Raw genomic sequence first — 26957 nt, forward strand, 5'->3', positions numbered from 1 at the left:
TTTGAGTAATATTTATTTGATTTTATTCAATTGTTGTATGTTTTGCCTTTATATAATGATTTCTTATGGCAGGCGTTATAGGGTTAAAGTGATCTAACTTTCACTTATAAAACACTTGAGGTAGGAGTAACTGTTCTTAATTGTTTAAAAAGATTTATGATTGATTCAATTTTTCTGAGATTATTGCATTTAGCCAAAAACACCAACCGATTAACAGCTGTTGCCCGGTTTAACAATTTAGCAATGGCTAAACATTCGTTCTTTGTTTTAGTAAACTTAGATTAAATTTTGTGCCAAACTCACTTCATGTTTAGGAGATTTCAATATTGTATATATCGCCTTTGCTATTAAATTGGAGATGCATTTCAGCACTATACCATCCATCAACAGTCACCCATTATTTTATTATATTTTAGACACACACTGAATAGTTTAGTTTAACTGTGGGAACAAAGAGTGCAGGTGGTAAGCCTTTCACATTTGTAACTAATTCCAGCCACTTTTATAAGGCCTTATGAAATGAAAAAGAACAAAACCACTTCACAATTCCTATGCAACTTTCTGCTGGAATCTTTTTGGTTCCAAGTGTCAATTTGACCTTTTTTCCAATCATTTACTACTTTGTGTGTGAAGCTTTCAAATCAGCAGTCATTTCTGAACAAGTCAAATCAATGTGCCGTTTGGCTCAAAAATACACCAAATTACAGCTAATTCTGAAATAAATCACTCCTTTCTGAAAACACAATGGTTATGTATTTCAATACAGTTTCACGTTTCAGTTCTCATCAGCTCATTTTGACACACAAACACATGCTCAGTTTCAGAATAATATTCATGTTTACTACGACACTACTGCAGAGGTCAGGTAAAAAGACCATTACTCAATCACAAGCACTCTGGGCACCAAATGAAGAAAAACAAAAGTAACAACACTCACATCGCATTCCCGACTGCTTTAATAAATCCGAGCAAAGTGTGTCTCTTCCACTTAGTCTCATTCAAGCAGGAATCAGCTGTATAAAACAGTCAAGCACATTCTACAGACCTGCATTGGAGAAGTCAGTCAACAAGCAAACATTATATGAGTGGGACGTTCACACATTCACTACCATCTGTCATCATACAAGCATTGATATTCAAGGAGAAAGCATTCCAAAGTTCTCCCAAAGACGACATGATTTTAATCTAACAACATTCAAGTTATGTCTTTTTTTTTTTTTTTTTTTTACATGTAAAACCTCTGTCTGTGTTTTGATTGGCAAATAGTTAAAAACTGTCAGTGGCATCCATGCTGATCGGTCGCTTGTCTGTTTCAGTCTTGGCCCTTTAACAGTTCACGGAGCATGAAAAAGGTTTTGCTACAGGCATCTGGGAAAATAACAGATGTTATCTCCCAAAACACAATGATGAGTAACATAATTCCAAACTGAACTGAATGCAGAAAAAAAAACTGATCATTCTCGTTATGCGGATTGATTTCTTTAGCTTATCTGTTTAAAATAGTATGTCTGTTCATTTTTTCGTACCAACATTCAAATTTCAATACTGCTGAAGTTCAACAAAGGCATAAATAAAAACAGAATATAATACAGGATGCTGTATAAAATTCAAAATAAAATTTATATACCCTTCCTTTTTTGTCTTTCACTTTTTTTTTCTTTTTTTTTGTGTGTGGAAATGATAGTTACCAGAGAGGCAAATGACGTTTTTGAGAGCAGGAAAACACCAAGTATACCCCTGAGATTAAAATAAATTCCCTATATGCAAGTCAAGTGAGAACAGCTGATCTACTCATTGCACTACAGAAAACTTGAAGGCACAAAAACTGGGGCTTTTTGACCCCAGGGCTCCATACAAACATACACACAGCTGAAGACCCCAGTTCACTCGTAACAAATGACTCCCAACACTTCAGTACAGAACACTTTAAATAATCGCGGTAACAAAATCAGCGTTCGTGCGGATCAGGATACTTCAACTTGGGGCCCATAGTGGAAGGAGATTTAACAAAAAAACAAAAAAAAACAAGTAGAAATAAAAAAGACCAGCTGAGTCGAAAGTCAAAGTTCATAGTTTAGAGAGAGCAAGGCAGTGATTGAATGTTTAGAGCCAGAATTGAGACGCTCTGTGAATGATAGACGGCCTGCATTAAGTCTGGATAATCATGGATCACGGTTCGATGAAAATCAAAACTGCAGGACAAAAACGGTCACCTAGATAATCTATATATAGCAGAGTTATGTTCCTCCACTTTTCATATCGTTTTAACCCAACATATACTTAAACATATAGTCTTTATATTTATATATAGATACACATAATTCTGAAGAAAGTTAAGAGTATTATATTAAAACAAGGCTTTTCAAAGGTTATGCACAATATATAAATGTATGTTACAAGATATACAAAGGTTTAAGTCACAACGATCATTACGGATACATCCAAGCATTCGACACCATACCTTTGGCTTGAAGATTAGTTTAACGAAGTACACGAATAATGACAACAACTAAAACTGTTGGAACCTGTTCAGACGCAAAGAAGTTGCTATTTTAATGTGATGGAGAGCAAAAAAAAAAAAAAGAATATTCAAGTTTTATGCTTTTACACATTTGATAAAAAAAATGTGTGAATTTAACCCTCAAGTTGAGTGATATTGAATTTCGACAACACTCAGAGCATAAAAAAAGAGCAGATAATACGATAAACTGCATTTTTCAAGTTTGTCATTCCACATGTGCAAGTCAGTATTTATTTAAAAAATAATAATAAAAATGCTACAACTCGTACATCAAGCCACAGTCTCTGATCACATCTGGATCGGAGTAAAAAATAAGGGCTTGAAAAGTGGCAGGACAAAAGCATCTTCCTCAGCGGTGGAGTCTACCTGTAACCAGGAGAGGGGAAAAGAAAGCTTGTTTTCCTTGCGTGTCTTCTGCTTCCTCTCCTGCGAGTTCTGTGTTTCCTGATTCACTCGCTGTCAGTCTCCAGCTCGGTGTCGGACCACTCCACAGGCTGCAGCTGGCCTGTCTGTTGGGCGTACTCGATCACTGCTTTGTAGCAGAAGTAGTACTGGTCCCATGTTTGGATGCTGAAGGCACGCTGTGTCCGCATGCGACGCACCGTCTGCTTAATGTCCACTGTCCCAATGTCCTCTAGACGAGAGAGACAAATGTCTAATGTACAAAACGTACCTGAGGGTGAAGAAAAAAGAACAAAAAAAATCTTAAGACACGCTGTAGTGGTGTTAAACAATGAGATCAAAGATGAAGGTAGAAACAAACCTGTTCGGCCGATGCCTGCGCTGCAGTGCACCACCACTGGGGGGCCCCCTGGGAGTCCCATCCAATCAGGATACAGTGTTCGTAATGAGGATTCTTGTCTCTGTTTCACATGCGCCCGGAAATCCAACATGGCCGACGCTGACTTGGGAACACCAAAATCTGGCCAGCTCATGTAGAGGTAATGAGACAATTCCCTACATTCCCCTGTCTGAAAGAGAAGCTTGTCCTGTCATTTATGTTTCCACGACATTATTATGGACAATCAACATACATATAAAAAGAATCAACATGTGTCTTTAACTACACAATAAGCATGTGATGTTATGGTGCTGTTCTCGGGTAGAATAAGCCCAAAAGTGGACCAGACGTCATGTCGATAGTCTAAACAGCAAACTTCTATGGCTGAGTCAGTACTCATGAAAATAAACTACACTACAAGAAAAACAGGGACTGAGGGACTGACCTGAGTGTTGAAGAGCTCCAGGTGTGATAGCTTAAAGTCCTGAAACATCTCAATATGGACATTTCTCACCAAAAAGTACCCATAATCCTCAGTGCGCCCAGCCTCTAATGGCCAGTACTGTCCACACTTCACTCTGCCTCGCTCTACAACTCTGAGACAGAGATCAAGAGTCATTAATAGGGCTGCAGGATAAATCTAACCGGAATTTAGATCACGTTTCGACAGAAGCTGCGATTGTTATGCGTATCTTTCAGTGAAGCATGGTTCTGTGATCAGCAGTAAATCTCCATTCAAAGGCCAGAGGGCGCTCTCGTGCTGAAAATCCAAATATGCCTCACATAAAAAAATACAGGAAAAGCCTATAGCAGTAGCTGGATAAACAGAAGATTTAACTGCTTTTATTGATTCAACATGACTAATAAACACACCATTATGACAATATATGGTTCATTGGAGTTATTATTATAATAATTTTCATTAAAATAAAGTATATTTATAATGCGATGCCTTTATGAAATATGTTGTGTGCCTTATTCTGTGTAAGAAGCCACATCATCTCACGGAAGGATTTATTTCAAACACTCGACTGATGTTATGAAGTGAGTTTCTAGTATAAATATGTTTTTAAATGTGGTATTTCACAGAGCCGTAGTTCACAGAGAAGCTAAACAAACAGCTGTCGTTATCGTAAATGATTTCTTCGATTTCATACTCGTGAGATAAAATCATCTGCCATTTTTTTGTGGAGCTTGTCAGTGAACTACGGCTCTGTGTAGTAAATGCTGCTCCATCTGAAAGCACATGGTGATGATTTACTGCTGATTACAGACCGGCTTTACTAACAAAATGCACATGACAATAGCATTCGATTAATTGTCCAGTCCTAGTCATTATTATACTGGTCTACTTTGTCAGACATTTATATTTATTAAGAATAATAATAATGATTAAAAACATCTATAAATTCAGTGCAAAGATCTTTAAATACATTCTATTAACCAAATTATAATACATATGCATAAAATGAAAAAAACATAGCAGGGCTGCAACAACAAATATTGAGTATTTGTAATTAAACATTATACAACATAAAATGTATTACCAGCAGTATTATACACTTTTTAAAATTATAGACTTTCTTTTAGCCATTTTAGCTGAAAATATCAGCCAGTGCATTCAATTAAATACAAAAACAACAAGGCTTTTTCCATTGAGAACATATTTTTATCTGTAAGACTTTTAAACATTTTTGAAAAGTCCCTTGGGGCTCATCATACAGTTTGAAAAATACAGTATACAGAAATACTGTAAAATATTATACTTAATTTTCAGCATCATTACTTGTCTTCAGTGTCACATGATATTTTAACTGTTGTATTACCAGCTGTATTATCAATATTGAACAACTTTACACTGCTTAATTTTTTTTGCGGAAACCATGACGCTGCATGGTTTTCTTGAATTTCAGGATTTTTTCATGCATAGAAAGAACTACAATTATATTAGAACTATTTTGTAACCACATAAAGTAAAAAAAAAAAAAATCACTTTTATTCAATTTCATGCATCCTTGTGAAATAAAAGTATTAATTTATTTTAAAAAGTTATAATAATCTTTAACAGAAGGAAACTAACCTTGTAGTCATAACAATGATTAAAACCATTTGCTCCCACACCATTCGCCAAAAGTCTCCAAACGTTTTTGGCAAAGGACCTGAAACAACCCAAACATTTATATTTACACACATACACTGACATCTGTAACATGCATGTATGTGTACTTCAAAACACAACGTTTATTCCAACAAAGTGTCTCACCCTGAGTAGCGATGTAAGCATTACTCCTCTTGTAACCATCCATGAAACTTGCATTTATGTAGTCAGATGTCTGAAAGCAAACAATCAAATTGATGAAGAATGAATACAAAAAATACAAAAAAAAATTTTAGTTAAGTGAATTAAAAATATTAGATGCAAAACAAACCAAAACATTTTATTTGAATGAAGTACTAAAATTACTATACCTATAACTGGCATACAAATAAATTAGTTACATAAAAATAAATAATAATAAAAGCACATAAAATTACTAAAAGTTAAAAAATGAAATTAAAAATGAAAGCCAATTCAAAATATTCTTAAATACTATAATAGTATATAAATAATACTATACTAAAATAACACTGCATTGAACAATGACAACCATGAGGAAGATCATAAAGGAAAAAGGGCATTACTCTGACCTCATCATCCTCATTGTTGAGCGGACAGAGTCGAACACGTGATTGGTCGAGGCAGAGCACATCACTGTAGCGATTCTTTATCTGGTTAGAAGCTTTCCTGTGAGAATAAACATCCTTTATATAAGCAAACACTTCTCGGACTATAAACGTATCATCTTTACAGCCATTTCTTTAAAAGTAAAAGTCACTTACTTAGAGTAGTCAAAGGTTCCAGCAGGAGGTTCTTTCCGGATCTCCTCGTACTCCTGATAAATGCCCTTCTTCTTTTTACATTTCACGTGTTGCACCAGATCCTGCACGCTCATTCCGCCCGGCTCAGCCACATGCACCGACAATATAGCCGTTTCCGGGACCCAGCTCATATCCGGGGCGGGGCTGTGATGGAGGGACGGCGGCAGCCTCGATTTCTGTGGAAGGGGTGGAATGCCATCCCCTCCGTCCTCCTCCTCTTCCAGAAACTCCACATCCTGTTGGACGTCCTCAGCACCATTGCCATCCTGCCTCCTCTCGTCCAAACATGCGCCTTCCATACCTATAGTCCCTCCTGGCCCTATTGCACCAGCTGTGAGTTTTTGGTGCAGGGGCGTGTCTGGGGGCGTTTCTGACTGTGGGGGCGGCCGCCGGCCCCGTCCATTAACGACATTGGCGTTGGACCCCGAGAATCCCCCTGAACCTGGCAGTACAGAGCCATTCCAATGTGCATGCCCTGCAGTTCTGTGGTTCTGCAGATTGGCATTGCCGTCATCCAGTATGGGGCAGTTTGAGTTCAGTCCGTCCCCCAGGAGGGTGGCCCCTGAAGTATTGGCAGTTAAGGGGTCTGCTGAAGTGTTCTGGCTATGCTCCATGGAGTAGGAGTGGAGGAGACTGCCCAAGCAGTCCCCAGTGACATAGGGAGAGTTATTGGGGTGGTTGGGGCTGGAGTTGACGCAGGACTGGATCCAGGCAATGTGGCTATACTGTGATGAGCCACCCAAATGTTCTGGAAGGGAGCTGAATGGGATGTGATTGACCAGTTCGTGGGCTCTTACAGTGCACACCTGTGGAGGTATCACATGCATACAAACATTCAAAGTATTGCACCCTTAAAAATACAAATATAGCACTGTCCATTTAAAAAAAAAGTTTAGTTTTGCATAAACAGAGCTCTAGACATACCCTTTCTCTGAGTTTCTCTCTCACAAACAGACGGAGTACCGCAAATGGTGCTCTGAACCACAGCGGAGATGACACAATAAAGACGCATTTCAGACGAGCAGGGAAAGCCCCCTAAAATCATAAAAACGGCCGACAGTAAACAACACACACTGTGCCAATCCCATTCACAGACCCACCCACTAAACAAACCCTCTGAAAAATCAAGAACATAACATTTTGCAAGCTTAGGGTTGGTAAGATTGTTGAAAGTAGTCTCTTGAGCTCACCTTGGCTCCATTTATTTGATCAAAAGTCAATAAAAAAAAATAAACATTTATTTTTCTCTTTAAGACAGACTGCATTGTTTCAATATACTGTCTGATACAAAACAGTTTTCAGACAAAACTGGCTGTGTTTATGAGGATACTCACCAGGACGGGCTTTTTAACATAATTTTCTGTGTATTTGGCAGCATAAGTGCAATAAGCTGTGAAAATAACTTAATATGGTACTCGTAAGGTGTTTGAGGCAGAGTGCTTTGGATGTGACTGTGAGCACTCAGGAAACTACTGTGGAGCATGTGACTTTATGAATGGTTTATAGTGGGTTTTTGTTAAATGTGAGCCAAAATCATCACAATTAAAAGAACCAAAGACTTAAACTACTTCAGTCTGTGTGCACTGAATTTATTTAATACACGAGTTTCGCAATTTGAGTTGAATTACTGAAATAAATGAACTTTTCCACGACATTCTGATTTATTGAGATGCACCTGTTTGCCTGTAAGTGTGTGGATGGCCAAGTGTTTTACTCAAATGTGCTTGCTGACATTTTCATTTGCATTAACTGTAGGTTCATCCTCCCTTTGCTGTTCTAAAAGCTTCCAATGTTCCAGAAAGGCACTAGATGCTGAGGATTTGCTCCCAGTCAGTCCCTATAGCATAAGTGAAGTCAGCCAGTAAAGATGAGCGATGGATCCTAAAGTTTCTAATGTTGTTCAGTGGGATTCAGGTCTGGCCTTTGTGCAAGCCAGACAAGTTCTTTTAGAAAAATCTCAGAAAATAATCTCTGTATGGTTCTTGGTTTGTGCACAGGGCCACTGTAACAGTGAGAAAAGAAAAAAAAAGTTAGTCTCTTTTAACCTAAAATGTTAATCTAAGGAGGTTGTGTGGTTATGTGCTTAATTTTTAGCACCTGTCATAGGCTGAGCTAAAAAAGCAAAATCTGCTCATTAAAAGGGGATGACCGCATACTTTTCATCAATTCTGGACAAAACAAAGAGACTTGGTCTCATGCACTCTCAGAATTATCCATCTAAGGTAAATGGTCTCACTAGTTAGCAGGACTGAACAGCAACATTTTTAAAGAAATTTCTTAAGAACTGGTCATTATTTCCATTACTCCACTATTGACATCTTTTTTTTTTTAACCAAATAGACACAGTTTCCAAAAACAAGATTTAAACTGCAAAAATTAAAACCCTGAATATTAAAGTTAAAATAATCATATATAAATCACACTTCACAAATTGAACAAGAATGAAGAAATATTGTATCCTCTACACTACCATTCATATGTTTGGAAAGTTGTCCTGGAAAGTTTCCAAAATATCTGGAATATTTCCGAAAGTTACTGGAAATTTTCCACCATTTTTGCAACCATATTGGCAATATATTATCCCAGACATATTGTGAATTTTCAATACATCAACCAACCACATTTGTATGGGATTGAATATTGATAAAGCTCCAGTTGTCCACACATTACAAGTACAGCAGTAAATACAGATGAAAATCTTCCTATATATCCAGGGCTCCAAACAAAAAAATCGAGTAAGGAGCCATTGGCTCCTATAAGAAAAAAACTTAGGTGCCAAATGATTTTTTTAGGTGCCACAGAATAAACATGTTTTATGTGTTTTATTTAAATTATTTATTTTACATTTTAACTTTTTAATCATACTGACGTATGACGTACTCTTTATTTTTAAGAGTGCATGTCTTTCACACTTTCAGTCTGTTTTATTAGTAAAATTAAATTTTATAGGAGGAGTTGAATCATGTAGACAACAGGTTAAGTAAAAATATTAAATTTCAATAGCTCATAAATATAGCAAAATGCTCCTCTTTATAGTTATTTTTCTAGCTGACTGATGAGCTTGTGGACACCGAAAGGTTACTGAGGTTAATATTACGTTGCAATGTTTACAAGCTTTACACGTTTTCCGCAGTTTGAAAGTGTTGTACTGTAGAATCTCTTATAAAAAAGCCTACCTTTTGATGTTAATTCATGTTCACTATGTACTCGAGTAGTAAAGAGCAAGGTATGATAGGTTCACGTGCTGCTTGAACTGAAGCACTACTCGTGATCGCGTCTGCCGCATGGCTGGCGACACACTGGATGCGTGGCACAAGCGTCTCAGCGTGTCCGTTTTTAATTCAGCTCCCATGTTAACAGGTTAGAGCTTGCAGACTGCCTGTGTGAGACGCGCGTCCAGGCGCGGCTCGAGCCTCGCGGAAAACGCGTGCATGCTAGAAATAGAACCGACACCTATTTTTCACGCGTCACGCGCATATGTTTATGTGTCATTTTGTACACAAATACATATTAATTCATGACATTTTGATGTTTGAAAGTCTATAGGTTGACATAAATTCAGATATAAATGTAATTTAAAAAATAATTAATTATCGATTTTCAAATATTGCACCTGTCAAACATAGTATATTTTGCCGTCAAAACTGTTGACGGTGTCCTTTATCAGTAGGCGTAGGTGTAGGTGTGTAAAAAAAAGTTTATACTGTTGTCATGAAGACAAGAGCCTGGTCTGTCGGCGGCCTCCCTCTATGTCACCTACAGGAACAGCAGCTGCGTGTCAGGAGTGTGGCGGCTGCCTCGCGTTTTCTGTGTCTTTAAACACTAGAATCGTGCCTGACGCTGACGCGGCGCTGCTGCTGCGCGCGGCCCCTTAAAGAGCACCAAAACTGTTTTTATTGTTTGAATTTTGTTATGAATTTGGAATAATTTTCAAGCTGATACTTTGTAAATTAAAAAGTAACAAAGCACAATGCTTTTTGCGATTACTGGATGGCAAGTGCACTTCAAATAATGAAGTTCATGCATTAATAGAACACAGCATGGACTAAGATCTTGTTAAGAAGAAGCCTTATGATTATAAACGACAACTGTTAACGATATTGGCAATATCCACACAGATGACAGCTTTACCTGTTGTAGTTTGTTCAAGTTATGAACTAAATAGACGCTGTTTTACTGCACTTTCTCTTCAAGTCTCCATCATTTCTCTCTCGTGGCGTTTATCAGGTGTGTGTCAGCGCTGCTGCGCGGCAGATGAGGACTGTTTAAAACTCTTTTTCCCACTAAAACTTCGATGCGCATTCTCTCAATGCGCGAACATAACAAAAGATGTGAATGCAAAACAATCAGGAAAAAAGTCATTACATGCAATTTTTTAAGAGATAGCATGTAAACACATAGGCCTAGTCGCCACTGGCGACCTCAGCAAAAACTTGACTCGCATTTTAATAATTATGGTCGCAAATGCGACCGTTTTAGTCGCAGTTTGGAGCCCTGATATCCAAACCCCTCTGAGTTCTGTTAACACCATATGAACGCAGTATGAAACATACAGATGGTCTTGACAGCACTAAAAAATACTTACTTTAAGCAGATTCAAAATCTTGACGCAAAGCTCATAGTCAAAATTGGCATATGTGGAGTTAGTCATATCATAGATAAAAATGAGCCCGTCTCTCTGTGTTTGAACACTGGGGGAAGAGAAGGATGTTTTAGATTAAGTTTAAGAGCTGTTAAAGACATTACATTTGATCAGACTTACGGAAGTGGTCTATTTTACCTCTCAATGGCCTTGTCTAGCTGATATATAATGGCCTGAAGAACAGCCTTATGGGTAGTGAGGTCAGGGCGATGGAGACGTGCTGTAAAAAGCGCCAATGCCGCACCATTCGCGTCACGGCCGGGCTATACACACATAAGCCAAATGAATGCATACACAACTTGTAAAAACATTTGCACAACTAATACATGAACACACATGACAAGAACAAGTCAAATGTACTGTCTGCAAAAGTTTAATTAATGCTGGTTATCTTTTATATCATTGGAATAATTCTCTTGCATGCTCATTGATCTGAAAACTGTTTAAGATGTGATGAATACATCAGAACTGCCTACACAAACACTTGAGCAAACTGTATACAGCACAAACAAACAGTAATGTTCAGACTAAACAAAGATCATGGAACTGCTCTGTGTGAGATGGTGTGAAATCACAGATTAAATTACCTTAGTCGTCACTAGCAATGATGGTGGCCTTTATTTTATACTTTATTTACAGGGACTGTAAATATGAATGATCGCAACTTGCACTGTTTTTGGTTAGGATAATCTGAAAGTGATTAAAAAATTGCTGTGTCCAAATTCCTGTAACTGCGCTTTACCAAAGTTTGGGTTACTTACTGAGAGTTTCCAGTTAACTGTCTTTGCAAGTGCATATATAGATTACAGTTCAGAAGTGTGTGGAGTCAGCAGGATTTTGCAATGATTTTGAAAGAAGTCTCTTATGCTCCCCAATGCATTTATTTGATTGCAAAATACAGTAAATTATTGTGAAATATTACTAATATTATGAAATATTAATTCAATTTCAAATAAATAAATAAATACCACAAAACCAGTCTTAAGTCGCTGGTGTATATTTTTAGCAACAGCCAAAAAAATATTGTATGGGTCAAAATTTTTCTTTTATGCCAAAAATCATTAGGATATTGAGTAAAGATCATGTTCTATGAAGATATTTTGTAAATTTCCTACTGTAAATATATCAAAACTTAATTTTTGAATTTGAATTATTCCTGTGATGCAAAGCTGATTTTTCAGCATCATTACTCCAGTCTTCAGTGTCATATGATGCTTCAGAAATCATTCTAATATGCTGATTTGCTACTCAAGAAACATTTCTTATTATTATCTTTTTTGCTGCTAAATATCTTGTGGAAATCTAATATATTTTCAGGATCCTTTAATAAAAACAAAACAAAATACAAACCTTTTGTAACAATATACATGTTGTTGCTGACACTTTTGATCAATTATTATATATTAACTGCTTTAAAAAATCTCAATGACCCCAACCTTCTTAATGGTAATGTTTCAACAGCATTTTTACACAGTGAGCCAATTCAAAACTGAAATTCAAGTTTAAAATTGATAATTGATTCAAAAGCTCATCACATTTGCATATAAATCATGTACCAACTGACTGAAAATTGATAAAATTTTAAATAGTTTTTGTCTAATAGTCTGACCTCACAAAGTGTCTAACAAATCATGCCATCTCCAATCTGTCAAACTAAGATGTTCCTGCAGCACAAAAGCAACGGCATACTGGTAACAGCATCCAAAAAGCTGGCCTGGACATCAGTAATGTTCACACACCACACATTATGTTCGTGTGAAACCGTACTCACCAGAACTGTGAATTTACCACAAAGTAACTCGCTCCTTAAAGGCTCCTCATTTGGGTTAATATTGTAGATGCCTTCCTTTATTCTGGTGTTCTGTAAACACACAGAAGCATTAGAATGTAAACTGACTCTCATACACCACACCGAATTTTATCATCTGACCAACCAGACACACACACAAACTTTTCACATTACCTTGTAAGCTTGGAAGAGGTCTATGGCTCTGGAAACATCAAACTTTCTTGCCGTGAGGAACTTAACCGCTGTCACCTGACTGACAAGATCTGCTTTCTGAGACTGTTCCAGACACCTGAGCTCAGCCAGGAACTCCTCCACCGCCTGGCGCACACACAAACATGAATTTCATTAGGAGCTTTACTCCATCCAATGCTGAAAGAGCAGTCTGCAATCTATTTTTGTATATTTATTGTAATAAATGCTGTCCTTTATAGTGTTGATTGGGTCTGGCTGCTGTTACTAGAGATAAACCAATGTATCTATCAGCCTCACTGATATAAATCGTAGGGCTGGACGATTAATCGAAAAATAATCAAAACCGAAATTCATAACCTCTAACCGACGTAATTTTCTCATGTCGGTTATCTCGGTTTTTTAATTCTGTTAAAACTTTCCCCTTAAAAGCATACTAGTGCGTGTGTAGCCACATGACTCTGCCTGTCAGTGGCATAAAAGCAAAACACGGAGGTGAACGCCGGTTCAACACATACTGATGGCGCGTGAGCGGTGAGCCTTGTGTCTTCACTAAACTTTGTCAGTTGTATTTGTTTTATGGTTTGGACATTCAAGCGATTAGATGATTCGGATGTGTATTCTTACATCGAGCTACCATGTTCGCGCAGCTGCACTGTGGCACGAACACTCATATAAACAGTAGCTATGAAGACCGCGTGCACAGAGGAACGCAGAAACTAGTTGTCAGCGCTGTCCTGTGATTTATCACTAAAGTATCTTAGAATCTCAAAACGTATTATAGCATGTTTGTGTGCAGTGCTCATGAAGCACAAGAGCGTGCATAGAGAGCAGCGGTCGGCGGTCGCGCTGCGGGTTCCCGGTTTGTGTCCGTTCTCGGACTGTTCTGTGTATTTTCACTGTAGAAAAGGTTGTTCCGAGTCGAAACTACGATACAGAAAACTACATCAGTATATCATCATAAACGCAGCCGTTTTTGTCTTACGTGAACAGATTCATAAACAGATGAGAAAGAAAACACATGTGCAGTATTTTTGATTAAAGAGACAACAGCCTAATAAACACGCTGCCTGTCATTAATGTTAATCAAAGAACAAAAGTAAATCATTCACTGATCTTGACTGAATATATTTAATAACTTTACTTGATTAATCTTTATTCTATTTATAAACGAAAACTATGCAGTGTTTTTAAACTTTTAATTAGTTTCTGTACCTGAAATTTTTTTTTGTTGTATGTATTTATTTATGATATTGCTAATTGATTTGTTTGTTCCTATCTTATTACTGACTGTTTACTTGTCTTTAACACTTTAATATTTGAAATTTATATTAATCTAGTTGTTTTTGCTATGGTATTTTTTTAATCACAGGCAAAATTCCTCTTGCAGTGTTTTGTAGGCTGCTGATTTTTGCTCATGTTATTCAGCTGCAACAGAATGCTTTGTAAAAATGTTTGACATCTAAATGTTTGACTTAATTTTTTTATATTGGATTTTTTTATCTTACTGGAATCGAAACTAGGAATCGATAAGCAGACAGAATCGGAATCTGAATCGATAAAATTCAAACGATACCCAACCCTAGTAAGAAATCTTATGAACATAGATAAAATAACTGCTGATAGTCAATCATATTTACAGTACAAACCTTGTCAGTGAACTATGAGGGCAAAAAAACAAAACCGAAACAAAATAATCGTTCATTAACCGTAATCGAGGTAAAATGTTCAATTAATCGAGGTAATTAATTGATTTTAGGCCATAATCGTCCAGCCCTAATAAATCGCTGATCATAAATCAGTTGATATTTGGTATTTTGAGATCATCGGCATGGCCAATCAATAACCATGGTGGCTTAACCAAAGTTTGGCTGATTAGCATGACACCCGCTGGCTGCAAACAGCATCCTTTTCCATTGACAGACTTTCATAAGTCAATATTTATTCTGGCAAAGCACATTGAGATGAATGAGAATGCTGAACGAGTTGCTTTCTCCAGGTATTATAATAGAAATGTTAGCTATCCCTTGTTAAAAAAAAAAATCAATCAATGGCCCAGTCAATAAATAATCTTTTTTTTTTCTTTTCAGATAGTTTTTGTGAATTTTGAGTGGATCTTATGTAGAGCTGCACAATAATGGTTAAATGGTTAATGACAATAAATCTGCTCAAAAAAATATAATCACGAGTTTTTTTATCATGATTCCTTTTTCTATTTATATTTCGTCAGTGTTATTGTACTCTCAAATAGGTACCATTCAAGAGAAAATCAACTCGCATAGTTTGCTTGCAGATTTAGTCACAGCAAACAGCACAAATGACCATGTGAAAGAAAAACTTACAGCATGACATCATTATTAGAGCAGAATATCTCAATAGAGATTACTGAACTCCAATTTACATGTTTGCCCGTGTTTTCTGGTTGGGTAGATTAAGTAAACCACTGAGCTAAAAATACATAAATTTAAGAGAAAATCTTATTTCAGGCAATTATTGCAAACGATTATGATTTTAAAAAAAAAAATAATAATAATCTCAATTTATAAAGAAATTCATATTCAATTCAGCATGCCGGACACAATAAATTGATTGAGGAGTGACAGTAAAGACATTTATAATGTTACAAATAATTTCTATTTCAAATAAATATAATAATATAAATAAAAGATATATTAAAACATATGAATGATTTCCGAAGGATCAGGTGACAGTCAAAACTAGCAACAAATAACATGTTAAATTATAAAATGTGATGAAACATACGCTGATGACACTCAACTCTAGCCTACTTCTGAAGTGAAGTGAAGTGACATTCAGCCAAGTATGGTGACCCATACTCAGAATTTGTGCTCTGCATTTAACCCATCCGAAGTGCACACACACAGAGCAGTGAACACACACACACACTGTGAGCACACACCCGGAGCAGTGGGCAGCATTTAACCCATCCGAAGTGCACACAGAGCAGTGAACACACACACACACACTGTGAGCACACACCCGGCGCAGTGGGCAGCCATTTATGCTGCGGCGCCCGGGGAGCAGTTGGGGGTTCGATGCCTTGCTCAAGGGCACCTAAGTCGTGGTATTGAAGGTGGTGAGAGAACTGTACATGCACTCCCCCCACCCACAATTCCTGCCGGCCCGGTACTCGAACCCACAACCCTTCGATTGGGAGTCCGATTCTCTAACCACCAGGCCACGACTTCCCTCATTCCAACCAGATGATCCAACGGTAGCTGTTCACACTGCAGCTCTTCTGAAAGACATCTCTGGCTGGATGAAGGACCACCACCTTCAACTCAACCTTGCACAGACAGAACTGCTTGTGGTCTCTGCCAACCCAGCACTTTATCCCAACTTCTCTATACAGCAAGGTTCCTCAACCCTAACTCCTTCTAGGACAGCCAGCAACTTTGGAGTTGTGATTGATGAGCAGCTATTAAAGGGTTAGTTCACCCAAAAATGAAAATTATGTCATTAATAACTCACCCTCATGTCGTTCCAAACCCGTGAGACCTCCGTTCCTCTTCAGAACACAGTTTAAGATATTTTAGATTTAGTCCGAGAGCTTTCTGTCCCTCCATTGAAAATGTATGTTCGTTGTACTGTCCATGTCCAGAAAGGTAAGAAAAACATCATCAAAGTAGTCCATGTGACATCAGAGGGTCAGTTAGAATTTGTTGAAGCATCGAAAATACATTTTGGTCCAAAAATGATGACTTTCTACAGCATTGTCTTCTCTTCCTGTTGTGTTGTGAGTGCGTTCACAATGCTGCTGACGTGTTATCTTTGTTATTGGGCGCACCAGATAACACGTCAGCAGCGTTGTGAACGCACTCACAACACAACAGGAAGAGAAGACAATGCTGTAGAAAGTCATCATTTTTGGACCAAAATGTATTTTCGATGCTTCAACAAATTCTAACTGACCCTCTGATGTCACATGGACTACTTTGATGATGTTTTTCTAACCTTTCTGGACATGGACAGTAGACCGTACACACAGCTTCAATGGAGGGACTGAGAGCTCTTGGACTAAATCTAAAATATCTTAAACTGTGTTCCGAAGATGAACGGAGGTCTTACGGGTTTGGAACGACATGAGGGTGAATCATTAATGACATAATTTTCATTTTTGGGTGAACTAACCCTTTAAGCTTCACAGAACATATTACTACAACAGCTCGGTCCTGCAGAGTTGCTTTATGCAACATTAGGAAGATTAGACCCTTCCTATCAGAGCAGGCCACACAACTCCTTGTCCAAGCTTTGGTTCTCTCCAAAAGAACCAAAGCTCTCTTAGGTTACGTTCACACTGCAGGCTGAAACGACCCAATTCCGATTTTTTTTGCCCCTATGCGACCTGTATCTGATTTTTTCATGACAGTTTGAACGACACAGATCCGATCTTTTCAAATGCGACCCAGGCCACTTGGGTATGTGGTAGGGCTGCACGATATTGGGAAAAAATGACATTGCGATATTTTATTTTTCTGCGATATATATTGCGATATTTTTTCTTACAAACAAAAATGGGGTGAACACACTTACATGATTTAAACATCGACACCATCACGTCAATTGATTAAAATGCGGGAGGGAGAGAGAGCAAGACAGCGCTGGTGTTGTTTGAAGACGGCTCGCTCTCTCTCTGTCTCTCTCACAGTTAATGAATAACAGATCAACTACGACAGCCTACATCGCACATCCTGCGAGCTCCGCTGTTGACTACACTGTTGTTATGACATCCATGTTTAGCTACTTCCGCAAACAACGAGTGACGTTGTTGGCCGTTGAGTACTCTTCTGCGCATGCGGATCACTTCTGGGTCATTTCACGTTCACACAGGAGATCACAAAAGGTTGCATTTAATTGGAAATGTGAACGGCCTTGCAAAAAAATCGAATTTTTTCAAAAATTCGGAATTGAGCATTAAGCCTTGCAGTGTGAACGTAGCCTTAGCGGGCCCTCCAGCATGTATACTATCAAGCATCAGCAACTGATCCAGAATGCTGCAGCAAGAGGCACAAAATCTCTCTCACTGGTCTATACCTGGACTGTTTCAAGCTGGTGGGATGACCTGCCAATCTCAATTCAAGCAGCTGAGTCTTTGGCCATCTTCAAAAAATGTCTAAAGGCATCTTTTTCATGAGCACTTGACTAGTTAATGCTAACATTTTCTTATTCTACTTGTCTCTTTTTCTGGAAGAAAAAAAAACTGGTATGTGTTACTGTGCTAGACACACTGAGTCTTGTAAACGGTTGCCATCCTATTGGTCTGAATTGCTTCTATTTGCTCTTCTCATTTCTAAGTCACCTTCTGCTAAATGATTAAATGTACATAAAAAACTGCAACAGTAATTTTAAACAACAGCATCTCACATTACTGTTTTGATTTGCATTTGCGATCAAACTTTTTGATCACAATTTTTTTTGCCTCCGTCACATCTAGGCTATATTAACATTACACTGGCAATCACTCTCTATTTCCAGTCCCTGTATCAGTTAACCACTAGCTAATGTACCAGACGATCTACAGTACATTGCTTTCGTTTACCCGACTTTCCAAATTGTTTCCATAAGCAAAACAGAAACACTTTTGCAATAGCCAAAGATGACACCACTCAATCAAATGATAATCTGACAGTGTACCGTGCAGACAGACATTATGCTACACTCATATTACAGTTTCCTCAACGACTCAGCACTAGATATGAGTGTTCACGCTCAGACAGAGACAGAAATGTAAGAGTCACATTTTCCAGCACTAGAGAACTTAAGGCACCCGGCTACCTCTGTTATGTAGCAACGGCGATATTGAGATTCATATATGCCCACACATTACAGAGATAACGCTACAGGTTTATTAGAATAATGTGAACAGACCGCGAGTCACTTTCGCGTTGTATGCCAACAGACTGCTAGACAGCTGCTTCTCAGTCCAACACACGTAAGAGTCATTTTACAACGCCATATACAAGTTTGATAAAATTCTATAATCATACCGGTCAATTAACATATATTAAAAAGTTATAAATGTGCATTATTCTGTAGAGCGTCGCTAGCTGGCTAACACGGCTAGCATTTACCTCAGCTAACGTTACCTCCAAAACAGCCACAGGGCCGATTCTCATTAACTTAATTGTTTAAAAAATGATTATCAGCTATATTATGTGACGTATCGTCTTAACACATGCTACAGAGGAGCTGGTGGTGATTCAGCCTGAAACTCCACGAAAGGCTTAATGGAAATATTTAGGTATCTTACCAGCTCCTCTTGAGTTGTCAGGGCTTCCGCCATCTTGAAGCCTGGGCAGCAACGTCTACTGGCGCGCCGCCGCGCCCTCTCAGCTGTCGGGAACTTTTTTTTTTTTTTTTTTTTTTTTTTTTTATAACAAAACATTACAAGTTTACAGAACAAATTGGCATACAACTTTTATACATTCAAGGAATTCAGTTTTAAGAGGGGCTTAGACTTACGCCGAATACAAAAACATTATTTAAACCATCTATATTAATAAATATAGATTAAACACTGGATAAAATAAAACATTACAATAACTTACAATAACTCAAATAAATCTAACGAGATTCCAGCTTTTTTTTTTAAACAAAAAAAACAGTTTTTGAGTGTTGTCTTAAATAATTTTTAAATGCTATAAACATGGGTTGGGGGGGTTAACAAACTTTTTTTTTTTATACCACCTTTGTCATAGTTTCAACGTAATATCTATAAAGGACAGGTTACCATAATTCCACTTTGTCCCATTAGACACTAGATTCTAATACACTTTACAAGCAAATAATAATAATAATATCTGTATTGTTTGGAGATGAGTTATAAAATTCACATAATATCATTTCAAAATTAAATCTAACCCTTAGAAACTCTCCAGAAGGGTTAATATCATATATGAATAATATCATATATCATTTCTCTCAGCTGTCGGAAAAGCGCGGCTGATGCCTGCGGCGTGCGTCATGATCTCGCGCATGCGTAGTAACGTGTTAAGTACCCAAGATATTGATGAACTTTCGCTAGTGGGTAGGAGGACAATACTGCAGGCAGTATACTCTTCGAGACAGATTTTAGGTTGGTAGCGCGTGCTGCTTATAAGTCCAAAGTCGCGGATTCAATCCCTGTACCGGACTCACACATAAATGCACTGCAGTTCTGTTCAATTACATGGTCAGAAGCTTTAATTACCTGTTTAAAGCAGTAAGCAATTTCTGAGAAACACTGTTGATATTTGAAATCACTCAAACAAACACCCCCATACCTAAAAGGATCACCCCCATATCTTGATAGCTCCACCATCAAATTCAAGAACATGACGATAGATAGGCTAGAAGTTTGTTTTGGTACTCTGTGATTCAGAGAAATCACTTACTGCACCTTTAAGTTCCTTCACATTTACTATTGCTGTCTGAAATCGCATGCACTCGAGTAGGAACTTTTTTTGATTAAGTGATTGCAACCATAAGAGTATGTTCTGTATAGTGCAAATGTGTGTAGTATGAATGTAATCTGGATGCACTACATTCACCATGTCATAGGGTTGGTATATAGTAAGGAATTATGCAATTTCGGATGCAGCATATAACTTTTTTTAGTAAGTCAAAACACAAAGAATTCCATATTTTCACATTTCATTTTATTGTACAAAAAAAGAACAAATAGTGTCCAGTGGAATCAGAGTCTGGTATATGATCGTCTCTATCCTCTGCAGCGCCAAAGTTCATTTTTCTCTAGAAGTCTTTGTGGATTTCCTTAAAAAAAGGATTATATTTGGTTATATCACATTGCGTAATGAATTATGTGGGTATGTTGCACTTTTATGAGTGAGATAAGAGGACAGATTTAATGAAATGACTCACTGGGCTTCTTCATGAAGAATGACAACTTCCTCCTCTTCGCTGTCTGAGATTAACATCACTTCATCTGTAACACACACACACACACACATTTGGTCCCCACAATGTCAAAAATTTCAGGTTATACTATTCTTAACGTAGTCCCTACAACATACAGAATATATGGAGCACACACACATTAATTTTTTGGCAGACAATTCCTTCTCAGACAGAATTAATATATATATTATACATATGAAGTGCGTCTACAATTACTCTACAGCACAAAAACACACTTCTGACACAGTACCTGTTTTTCTGTCCTCTGTCTGAGATTCATCCTCTTCATCCTCTTCGAGTGCCCATGAGTTCACGATGCCCTCACCTATCTGTGCAGTTCCCATGCCAACAAGAACAGGAGAAGGAACACTAGCTTTGGGGTCAAGGAGTAATACTCAGGTAAAATAATTTATCTGGCACAGCAATAGGATATATATAGACAATATCCCTTTAAATGTCATGCATCTCCACTGAGACCTCACTCTACTTCTGCATTTCTAAACAAGATATTAAAACATTCTCAATCAACATGAGTTTTTCTATAACTATCTTTAAAGAATCTGTATGGGCCAGTAGATACGCTTCTGTGGTAGTTTCTGTTCTGTTCACAATGTCATTAGCAGTCTCTTTGACATCTGTCATCTCCACCGGGACTTCATCTTTCTTGAGGGTCGTGATTCGCTCTTTGGGCATGGACTCAGCAAAGCCAAACTTTCCACCCTCCTTTCTAAAAGAACAATCATACATACATATCTGTTATAAAAAAAAAAAATATATATATATATATATATATATATATATATATATATATAAATATGTTTCTTTTTTAATTGCTTTATATTTGCTGTAAGACAGTAAGAGTGATAGAAGGACTTTTAATTTTAAATAAAAGCCTTTAAATTTAAGATCAAATTCTAACATCTAAATTTAAATACAAAAAAACAACATTAAACATTAATAAAAAACAGACATTAAAGGGGTCATTTGACGTTGCTAAAAAGAACATTATTTTGTGTATTTGGTGTAATGCAATGTGTTTATGCAGTTTAAGGTTTATAAATAAACATTATTTTCCATGTACTGTACATTATTGTTTCTCCTCTATGACCCACCTTTCTGAAACGCATCGATTTTTACAAAGCTCATCGATCTCAAAAGCAAGGTGTGCTCTGTTTGGCCATCTATCAAGTGCGTTGCCAAAACTTGTGTTTATTTCAACAAAACACACAGCGACAGCGTCTCCAAGACATGGCAGCAACAACACTACAGCGATAGACAAAGTTACACCTTCTTTCTTTGTGTGAATGCAAATCTTCCCACATAGTGATGTAGAGATGTGGGGGCGTGTCTAAAAAAGCCGTTTTAGGAGGGCTTGGACGAGTCTTAAGGTTTATAAAGAATATCTCTTTGGGTTTGAGACTTTAGTCTTTGCAACTTTACAGATCTTCTTTATGCACCAAGAGCTTGTAACATTCCAAAGAGAAAGGAAAACTTGAAATCACATCATATGACCCCTTTAAACTACACACACATCAAACCTGATTTTTCTGTCATTCTCTAAGGCCTTGTTGATGAGCTCTGTAATTTCAGAAACTTTTACACTTGCAATTTTACTGCATCTTAAAACCTGAAAGAAAACAAAATGTTTATGATAAATCGATGAAATAAACTAAAAACCAATATAACTGGACTAAAAATGTATAACTAACACATTCTCTTACCTGGTCTTTGAGAAGCATGATTCCTCCACTAGACTGAATGGAGCAGATCTCTCGATGTTTGTTCATGGCTATCACCAATAATCCATCCTTCACTCGCTCTTCTCGTTCACAAGGGTCCACAAGCAAATAAGAGCTTAGGAAGAAATAACAAGTAAACAAAGAATGAAGAAAAATCATTACTTATGTCAACTGAAAACAAAAAACAGCAAGAACAGAACAAAAAGGCAAAACAAGTTCAAAATAAAACTCAGTACATAGTAGTAATTGCTACAAGTCAAGTCACCTTTATTTATAAAGTGCTTTATACTATAAAGATTTTTCAAAGTATCTCCTCGGTATTAAATAAGGAAGTAACGGAAACAATGATGAAACAATGATTCATTGACTTCAGCTGAAAAGAAACTCTAAAAAGACAGAAGTAGCTCCAATCAGTTCAGTAGAATAATAGAAGTTAAATTCAGCGATAAGTGTCTTTATTAAGCTCGAGTCAGTTTAATGTTTATTGCATTCAGTTCAGAAACAGTGTCAATGTCACAAAATTTGTCAATTATGAAAAGCAAAACTAACTAAAACTCAAATGCATTGTGCATTTTTCCAGTTGCATGCAGAATAAGATCAGTCAAATTTGTGTTGCTGTAAGAGATTGTGTGCATGTGATGTTTCTCACCCCTGCAGGAAGAAAGCAAAGCTGACACATATAGGCATGTGATAAATGCTCAGTGTAATAGGATCTCTCTCCTCTGGACTGAACTGTTCGAAAAAAAAAAAAAAAAAATTGTGACATAAGTAACTAATGCAAAATAAAATCCACCTTCTAAACGCATATATATATAAACAGCCTAGTCCACGTTTCTGCAGTTTCATGACTTACCACAGTGATATCTCGTCCCTGAATAGCAACATCTGGCCGCCTAAAATGTGAGAGTGCAGATATGGCAGCAATGCTGGCTGCATCCATCAAGTTTCCATCATGATTTAACACATGGACATCAACCCGTATCTGCCAAACCTGTCATTTCCAGAGATACAGGGAGTGAAGGGACACTTTATGTGGAACATGGGACTAATGAGTTGCTATGGTTTTTAGTATGAGAAAAAATTATATCACTGTTCAAAAGTTGTTGTTTTTTGTTTGTTTTTTTAAATAAACACTGTACTATTGTAAAATATTATTACACTTTAAAATAACCTAATATTCTTTAAAATATTATTTTAGTGTTCCTGTAGCTCAATTGGTAGAGCATTGCACGATCAAGCGCAAGGTTGGGGGTTTGATTCCCCGGGAACACATGATAGGTAAATATTTATAGCCTGAATGCACTGTAAGTCGCTTTGGATAAAAGCGTCTGCTAAATGATTAAATTTAAATGAATAAAATGAATAAATGTTAAATGTAATGATCCTTCAGAAATCATTCTAATATGCTGATTTGGTGCTCAAGAATAGGGCTGGGTATTGTTCAAAATCTTCCGATCCGGTGCCAATTTCGATACCTCAGTTTCGATACCGGTTCCTATCGATACTTGTTTCGATACCATATGTTTTAAAATCCATTTCAACATCAACACAAATACATTAAACACAAAACTTTTATTTTTCACCTTAATTAAAACAAATTCTGGTAACACTTCACACTCAGGATAACATTATTAAAACAATTGGTTGTTCTTTTTGGATAGGGGTGCGCCATTCAGGGGCGGACTGGGACCAAAAAGTTGCCCTGGACTTTCTGGCCCACAGCTGCCCACCACATCATAACGCAAACGCCCCTGTTTTGATGTCATTTATTAATTTAATATTTAAGTAAACAGTTTGGGAATTTTAACCAATAGGGCAACTGATCCTCCGTTGAAAAAAAAAAAAAAAGAACAGCAGCTGTTCATTTAGCGACTCCTAGTTAGCGATACATGCTCATCAAGACACAAACATTCTTCTAGAACTCACACTTTGCATTCAGTTATCAGATCCATATGAATCATGCATGAAATAGAAGTTTATAAACTCAAACGATAGCTTTATGTGCTTTACAGATTAACTTGAAGTCTTTATTCATTTGAGATGTTCAATAATAGATAATCTTTGGCTCGGTAATACAAGTTCATGATCCGATTAGTGAACCGATGATTCTTTTGAGTCAATCTTTTAAAATAATAATTTATTTTGTTTAACGAAACCAGTGTGGAAACCAGTGTTTCACAAACTGGATAGATCTGAGGTGCAGGGCTCGCAAAATTGTTAGCCCCACGTCCCGGTGCTATTGTGTTTTCCAGTCCGATGGGCTATCGTGAATAGTGATGTAAAATTCCTAACTTGCTTCGCTTGCGCTCACTCATTCAAAGCATGCGCTGCGAGCAGCATTTCAGACAATGCGCGTACAGAGAATGAATTCATCTTTCGCGTATCGTAACTTCTGAATGAACACATACACACACAATTATATCAAAATAATTGTCTCTGCAAGTATTCTCGTAAACACAGTCGGTTATATTTTAAGTGAACGTATACAGTGGCCTGCTGCTTAGAGAAATTCGGTGTACCGGATAAATCTGTCTCTCTCTCTCTGTTTTTTAGACGACGTGAAAGGGTGCGTGTTTTAAGATATGCAATGGAGTAGACCAAACTAAACAGGGAGGGAGGGCAAAACACTCATCCAAACAAATGCTTCATTAAATTGGTGGTATTGCCGGCTTTGGTTGCAATACTCTTATCGCATATGTTGCACTTTGCTGACTCGGCATCCACTTTTATAAAGTGTAGCCACACTTTAGACCTCTTTGGCATTGTAAAACGGAAACGTTTTGAAAAAAAACAACTACACTTGTGTTGTGTGACTGCGAGTATCTTCAGAAATCCTCCCCGTCATGTCACGTGGTGGTGGACAGCCAATCACGGCAAATTTAGGTCCTTACATGCACGTATGCTACAAGCTCACACAGACACAGCCGCACAAAAAAAAAAGCACAAAAAAAAATACGGCCGCTTGGCTTTTGGAACCGAAATTTGGCAACGAAAGATAAATAATTTTTCGATACTCATAGTATCGAAGTTTTTCGTTCGATACCGTAAAGGCATCGAAGTTCGGTACCCAGCCCTACTCAAGAAACACTTTTTTTTTTATATCAGTGTTGAAAACAGTTCTGCTGCTTAAATATTTTTTGTGGAAACTGTAATATGTATATAAATATTTAAATATTTTACATTATTTTTTTCAGGATTTTATAATGAAATAAAAGTTATGTTTTTATTTGAAATATATTTTTGTGTAACCATCTTAAATCTTTACATTAACTTTTGATCCATTTAATGCATCCTCAAAATAAGTATTAATTCCATTACAAAAATCATTCTGATCCAAGCTTTCCAACTGTAGAGTATGTTATATACTGTATGTTATCACATGACAAGTGTGCATATAACCTTTTCTCCTGAAACTACACAGAGAGACTCTGTGTCTATGCATTTGGAGTTCCTCAGACATCTCTCCAGCTGTCTGTTTAACGTCACCAACAACTCTGACTGTCTACAGAACACACACAGAAACACAATGAGAAACACATAGGGATTAGGAATGAAGAAACCACACACACACACAAGACAGAATAATTTGCAAGACTGTGTGTAGATAAATGTGAACCTGTTTGGCTCAAAGGCTGGTGATGCCATGGGAGACAATTCCAAATTAAAAAACACGATGCCTTCTGTGGGACGTGAATCTTTTGGAGGCACCAACTCACAAGATACCTGACACAACACCCTGGGAAGAAAAAGACGTGATACGAATGGGTTTTCAGCGGAAGTAACTTACCCAAACAAAGCATGCAACTGATTATTTGTTTTGACTTTAAACTCGTTGGTTTAGGGAAGCAACTATAAACTGATACCTTGTTTTTCCAAGTTCCACGCTACAGCAGCCATAATCAGCTCCAAAAGAGATTTTAATATTCCGGTAATCGTATGTTTGTCTCCCGTCTAAGCGCTACAGAACACAGAAATATGATTAAGACAGAGATGTGGACTGCAGAATAACAATGATCAAAATGTACGTAATCCTAATGATATCGCATGTTAACTATAAATTTAACATTGTGAAATTACTTTTTTCTGCTCTATAGCTTTTAGAAGAAAAAGCCTCTCGCAGTTTGACAGCGGAGTATCCCTCATTTTGACAGCTTGAATATATCACAAAACAGCTCGGTTTATCACAGCATCCTCTCGCACGTTTCATTCAGCGTAGAACCGCGCGCGATGTTATGACGTAAGCGGCGCGCAGTGTTTGCGAATGCGCTAATTGAGAGCGGTAAGCATGTGATAAACAGTAGATCATATCAGAGAATGTCTTATATGGCGTAGACAGGCTCTGGTCATATTCTTTGAAATTTCATGTTCCACCAAATGAACAACAAAAAATAAATGAATTAAAATTAAATACATTATATATAAATATATAATTCAGTATTGAAAATTAGATGTAGAAAAAT

General features: G+C 37.2%; 2 protein-coding genes across 4 annotated transcripts; both read right to left on the minus strand.

Annotated features, from left to right (window-relative positions):
* Positions 1-814: 814 nt before the first annotated feature.
* On the minus strand, positions 815-19247 carry LOC132142235 (tyrosine-protein phosphatase non-receptor type 9-like). Of its 2 annotated transcripts, none has more exons than XM_059551943.1 (13): positions 19113-19247; positions 12827-12970; positions 12635-12724; positions 11002-11126; positions 10807-10912; positions 7146-7256; positions 6183-7027; positions 5991-6087; positions 5566-5635; positions 5383-5461; positions 3748-3898; positions 3285-3492; positions 815-3194 (listed from the first exon to the last, which is right to left on the minus strand). In XM_059551943.1, the coding sequence occupies exons 1-13, from the start codon at positions 19245-19247 to the stop codon at positions 2971-2973; spliced, it is 2385 nt and encodes a 794-aa protein (XP_059407926.1). In that variant the 3' UTR covers positions 815-2970. The 2 variants fall into 2 exon arrangements, with proteins under 2 accessions (XP_059407926.1, XP_059407927.1); XM_059551944.1 differs by lacking the exon at positions 19113-19247 and adding an exon at positions 18934-19095.
* A 1230-nt stretch (positions 19248-20477) lies between these two features.
* LOC132141809 (exosome complex component RRP45) lies at positions 20478-26736 on the minus strand. Of its 2 annotated transcripts, XM_059551474.1 has the most exons (13): positions 26575-26736; positions 26361-26455; positions 26114-26233; positions 25897-25999; positions 23351-23488; positions 23147-23229; positions 22480-22612; positions 22297-22385; positions 21339-21485; positions 21009-21127; positions 20723-20786; positions 20557-20614; positions 20478-20525 (listed from the first exon to the last, which is right to left on the minus strand). In XM_059551474.1, the coding sequence occupies exons 1-12, from the start codon at positions 26638-26640 to the stop codon at positions 20584-20586; spliced, it is 1188 nt and encodes a 395-aa protein (XP_059407457.1). In that variant the 5' UTR covers positions 26641-26736; the 3' UTR covers positions 20478-20525; positions 20557-20583. The 2 variants fall into 2 exon arrangements, with proteins under 2 accessions (XP_059407457.1, XP_059407456.1); XM_059551473.1 differs by having other exon boundaries at positions 20478-20614.
* Between the last annotated feature and the right edge of the window lie 221 nt (positions 26737-26957).

The sequence above is a fragment of the Carassius carassius genome, chromosome 6 (assembly GCF_963082965.1).
Source record: "Carassius carassius chromosome 6, fCarCar2.1, whole genome shotgun sequence".
Taxonomy (NCBI): domain Eukaryota; kingdom Metazoa; phylum Chordata; class Actinopteri; order Cypriniformes; family Cyprinidae; genus Carassius; species Carassius carassius.

Bases quoted from the DNA above. Each gene is read 5' to 3' on its own strand.
- LOC132142235 (XM_059551943.1), bottom strand. From the start codon at position 19,247: ATGTTTTGTTATAAAAAAAAAAAAAAAAAAAAAAAAAAAAAGTTCCCG. The intron at 12,725-12,826 runs GTAATGTGAAAA...GTGTGTTTACAG, and splicing joins ACCTCTTCCAAGCTTACAAG to AACACCAGAATAAAGGAAGG. The intron at 7,028-7,145 runs GTATGTCTAGAG...ATACCTCCACAG, and splicing joins GAGAGAAACTCAGAGAAAGG to GTGTGCACTGTAAGAGCCCA.
- LOC132141809 (XM_059551474.1), bottom strand. From the start codon at position 26,640: ATGAGGGATACTCCGCTGTCAAACTGCGAGAGGCTTTTTCTTCTAAAA. The intron at 26,000-26,113 runs GTTCACATTTAT...TGTGTTCTGTAG, and splicing joins CCAGCCTTTGAGCCAAACAG to ACAGTCAGAGTTGTTGGTGA. The intron at 22,613-23,146 runs GTGAGAAACATC...TTTCTTCCTAAG, and splicing joins TTTGCTTTCTTCCTGCAGGG to CTCTTATTTGCTTGTGGACC.